Source organism: Nanorana parkeri, unplaced genomic scaffold (genome assembly GCF_000935625.1).
Source record: "Nanorana parkeri isolate BGI_ZX_2015 unplaced genomic scaffold, ASM93562v1 scaffold72, whole genome shotgun sequence".
NCBI lineage: Eukaryota > Metazoa > Chordata > Amphibia > Anura > Dicroglossidae > Nanorana > Nanorana parkeri.
This window is the reverse complement of record NW_017306340.1, coordinates 525,288-530,184: the sequence shown is the minus strand read 5'-3', so window position 1 is coordinate 530,184 and position 4,897 is coordinate 525,288. Positions and strand designations below refer to the sequence as shown.

Genomic DNA, 4,897 nt, shown 5'->3' with positions numbered 1-4,897 from the left:
GTAACATGAATGTAAGTAGGGGACTTGCTGTATACTGTATATATTGTACTATATATTGGATTTCATTATATTTATACACAATTGTACGTTTTTCCAGCATGCCTCATTCTTTGCTCCTGATGAAGTGGACTCATCCGAGAAATGTGTTGAGCCGAGTTGAATCCCATCCAAGTAACTAGACTGGGTTTAATGGCATTATGGTATAATGTAATAATGTATAGAAATGTGATAGTAGTTATACAATTGCCTGTCCAAGACGGGAGGAAGTCATTTTCTGGTATGGTATTATGTAATGAGGTTAATGGTCGGTGGGAGCAGTGTTTAATTGATGTATTCTGTCTCTTTTTATGGTTTTATAGTGGAGTATATGTTCAATAAAAATGGATGCAATTTAAAGTATCTGGTTTTTGTGGGTGCCTAAAAGTGTGTACATTCTTCTTGGGTGTTAATATAATGGGATGTGGCACCTACTAGACAAAAACCCTCTTTTCTTTGTTCCCCCAAACGCTAATGTTTATCATCATTCTGTAATCAAATATATAGGAGTTACCTATGACTGCCTGTAAGAGGTGACCAAAGACTCACCTGCCGACTGGAGTTATAAAGCCAGTTCTCCAGTCCCGGGGCCAAATAGCTTTGCAGGGACGGTACCCTCAGGGTTCTCTCATCTCACCAGTTTCCATTAAAAACTTCTGCTTCCCTGGGCAGTACATTTACACTTTTGCTCTCGAGGCCTCAGTGTGCACGGGGTTCCAGGTTCAATGCAGCAGTGGCGGTTGCCACCACACCACGCCATCGCTATATGTTTTCTGCAGTCCAGGTGGTGCACCCAGAGAAAGCTACCAGCCACCGCCAAGGAGCAGCCCTGTGCTCTTAAACTGCCACCACTCCTGGCCAAAACCCGCTGCTAATACATTACCCCAGGTATTGGTTTTGGTAGGAATCTTACTGGTTGCCTGCAGCACATTCACCTACTTCACATGCATAGGACTCAGCAAACATTACACTTGTTCTGCATTTGAACTCTTTTTCCAAATAAATAAGAGCAGTTCACATAATTGTATACTAGGATCCTTCTTCCAACAGGGAATGGCAGGAAACCGTTCCAAACATGTGGCGTAGTACTCCTTACAACAAAGTGGAGTGTTGAATATACTGGTATCATTTGGTTGAGGAGGGATATTGTGGCCTTCCAGAATCTTCCATGGCAGGCCCACAGCCCAATAGGCCCCTCCTGAGAGAGGAGAGCCTCACTAATCGTCTAGTCTCCACATGGTGAGTCCACAGGACCTCTAGCCCTTCCCATGCTAGAATATACTGTATATAGTCAAGGCCCACTATCCCCATCTAGGGGGCTCTATGGGTACTACATTCCCTCAAATCGCTTCTCTGCCTTTTGGCTAAGATCAAGTGTAGTATCTGTTCTTATGAGTTTTTGGTGGGGAAAAGAACCGTCCTTGCGGGGGATGGTTACTTAGTACTTGCTGGAGTGAAAGAGCGTGCTGGGTTGCTTCCTGTGAGAGGGGAACAGCCCGGTACAGGCTTTCTGACTGAACAGATGAAGCTTGGTCTGGCTGGAGGGTTGGGGGCGGCAGAAGCCTGTGGTGTTGTGCCCCCTGGGGGTGGTGTCCCAGGGGTGCATCAGAAAATCACTAGGGTATGGGACCCCCTAAGTAATTCACTGTGCACTAGGACACAACACCATATTGCATTTTTCTGCACTTCGCCTCCGTGACAGGCCTTATGACTAGTCTGGGGCAATATTTTTGCACTCCGGACCCTAAGGCCTGTCAGAGTGGTGCACTGGCACTTTAGCTTTATTTAAGCACTATATGCACGATTTGGCACTTTTTTATTTTAAATTTTGACCCACAGATGCGGAGGGTGTAGGTTCCTTCGGGGCCTTTTCCCGATGTGGGGAGTAGGGATGAGCTTCGCGTTCGAGTCGAACCTATGCTCGACTCGAACATAGCATGTTCGAGCGTTCGCCGAACACCGAACATTATGGGATGACCGCGGCACATCCGACAATGCACTGCGCCATCCGAAGCGGCAATTGGCTACAGTCCTGCACCTGACCGCAGGTCAGGTGCAAGACTGTGCCAATCAGGGCTCAGTACAAATATAGAGCCATGATTGGGCAGAGTCACGATGACTCTGCCCAATCATGTCTCACAGCTAAGTCCCTGCAGCACACTATATAAGGCTGCTGACACCGCGGCCCTGTGTAGTGTGTTGAAGGAGATTGAGAGCAATATAGCAAGCGAGCAATAGAGCAATACAGCAATCCAGATATACAGCAATCCAGATATACAGAGAGAGAGAGAGATAGAGAGAGAGAGAGTTCTAGTTCTAAGTTCGAGTTAGAACCGAACACGGGGGTGTTCGGCTCATCACTAGTGGGGAGTAGATTCTGTGCCCTAATATAGGGTTCTCCGTCTCCTCCCAACCTGGGGGGGGGTCTCTCTTCGGGAGAGCCCCCACCTAGTACTGTGCGGGACCTGTTCCGTCAGGTCCCCAAAGGATCGGGGTCCACCGGCCTTCGGGCTGGTGGACCAACAGACTCAACCCCCGTCAGGAGCCTTGCGCCCCGGGGGGTCGGCAAAGTATGGTCCCTTCTTTATTGAAGGACCAAGCACCCTTGTGCACGTTTTTGTGTGCTGTGATTTCACGGTTCACGGCTTTTAAAAAAAAAAACTACATTCCCTCAAAAGTAGGAAACACCCTGCAAGGTGTTTTGTGTTAGAAAAATGACATTCTATAAATTCTTCTCATCTATCAAACAGTCATTACATACAATGCAGTCAATCCATTAACAGAAACCTAACACGCAGGCTGTCATTGTGGAATTCTCTTAATGAAAACACTAGTTTGCCTGACTGTTGAGCTTCAGTACTACCTGTGACAATGATCGAGAACAACTGAGATAAGGAAGTGCTTTTCTGCTAGGTGTACTTCAAAGCGGACCTTTACCCATATCTTTAAAATAACAGCAAAGACACCTTTAGAAATGTTTAGTAATGACAATCTACAAACACACACTTCTAGATAATAGCCGGCTTTGTATTCTCTGCATACCTTATTTTTCTTTTCCTCCCCATTCTTCTGACAGTGGCCATGTTTACTAAGGGCAGGTTACTAGATCTACCTTTACTTCCTGGATTTATACAATAAATTGTAAGTAAAATAAAAATATGTTTGTTTAATGAATGTAAGATGATTTCATATCAGCATGCAGAGCTGTAGGCTGATGTGATTTTTAGTTAAAGGGAGTTAAAGCCTACTTTCATGATGTTGTCATGAGCTGGTCCAAAGAGACTTGCCCTTGAAGTTCACATGGATCAAATGCTTCTTACAGCTGAAAATTTAACAAGAGAGCAATTTGCTCCATGTGTTTTACAATATGTTAGGGTAGACTGAGGGTGGACCTAAAAGATATAATGTGCCAAACCAAGATATCGCCGAAAGAAAGCAAAAAAATGTGCTGGGGCTCAAGGTGATCTAGGAGGAAAATGGCCCCAAGGCTCAAGTAGTTGCCTCTAGCTAGGCAGAGCCAGCTGTCAGTCACGCAGCTGGGCGGATCCCGGGACAATTGTCGGGATCCGCTTCAGCGGCGGCGCCTCAGTATACCGCGAGCAGCTGCTCGCGATATATTGCGGCGTCTCAGTATACCGCGAGCTGCTGCTCGCGGTATACTGAGCCTAGGGTTATGGGAGGACGCTAGTTTGTGTCCTCTCGTTACCCTAAGGAGAACTATGGGGAAAAGCCTTAACCCCATAGTTCTCCTTTAAGTCAAACTTGTCCCCACCCATTCACCTATTGGTTGTTTAAATTGATGGGAGGCCTCACTGGCCAATATTTAAGGCCGCAAAAGGCAGGAGAGGGTAAGGCCAAGATTATTGTTTACATGGAAATTGCAGATCTGCATACGACTTCAGCTGCCTATATTGTCTGGATTTTTGACATGTAGCTGACGTAATCTCTATGCATTTTCCTCATCATTTGCTTTTGGTGAATTGCCCAGTTTTACTTTCACTGGGACCGAACCATGTACTTTTGTGTTGCTGTAGCACTGATTGTACTACTATGCTGTGGGATTGATCATTTATGATCCCATCGCCTGAAAACTCGAGAAAGAAAAGCCAAAACAAAACGCACATGTAAAAATTAAGTACAAACCATTTAATAGATTTAGCAGTGATTTAAAAGAGATTATATACACAATATACATACAGAATACAAACTGTCCATTTATACCAACAGCAGCTGAGGTCTCTGGGTCTGCTTTAAGTTGAAGAGTCACCACTTCCCATAGTAATACTATTTCTGTCACTGACAGTTTGGATCACAGGACTAGCTGGAGTCTGAAGAATTTTTCTAGACAATCTCATTCTCCCATCAGTCGGATCGCGACCAAAATATTTCACCTGTTTAAGAGAAGAAAAAAAAAAAGATGTAGATAAATATATCACAAATAATGCGCAATGGGAAGAAAAGCTAACTGAGAAATCTACAGCATTACGAGAGCGCAGAAATACATACAATGATCACACCACCACATGTGCACATTTTGAACAGGCTGTCAACGCACACACAAAAGGAAACAAAAAAAGAGGCCCTGAACCCCTTTTTTTTTTTTTTAAAGGCAGCACCTTACAATGAACAGTGCATTTGCTACACAGTATGTGCGTTGGAATCAATTAAAAATAAGTGCAATGCACATATACAGTGCATTACTTTTTGCTGTGGTAACTCCAGTTACCGTATTGCAGTGCACCTAAGCCCTAAGGGTAACATGCATAGACACACCTAGAGCATGTAGCACCATCTAAAGCTGGCTATACACCAGTGAATTTTGCGTAAGAAAAAAAAAAAAAAAAAAAAAAAAACACTTTAA

General features: G+C 44.4%; 1 protein-coding gene across 1 annotated transcript in view; it reads right to left on the bottom strand.

The window, feature by feature from the left end:
- Positions 1–4,238: 4,238 nt before the first annotated feature.
- PNPT1 (polyribonucleotide nucleotidyltransferase 1) overlaps positions 4,239–4,897 on the bottom strand; it is a 57,858-nt gene continuing 57,199 nt past the window's right edge. Inside the window, exon 27 of the mRNA XM_018576627.1 lies at positions 4,239–4,427. Coding sequence (XP_018432129.1) covers positions 4,287–4,427 — 141 coding nt within the window. The 3' untranslated portion in view covers positions 4,239–4,286. The remainder of the gene's footprint in view (positions 4,428–4,897) is intronic.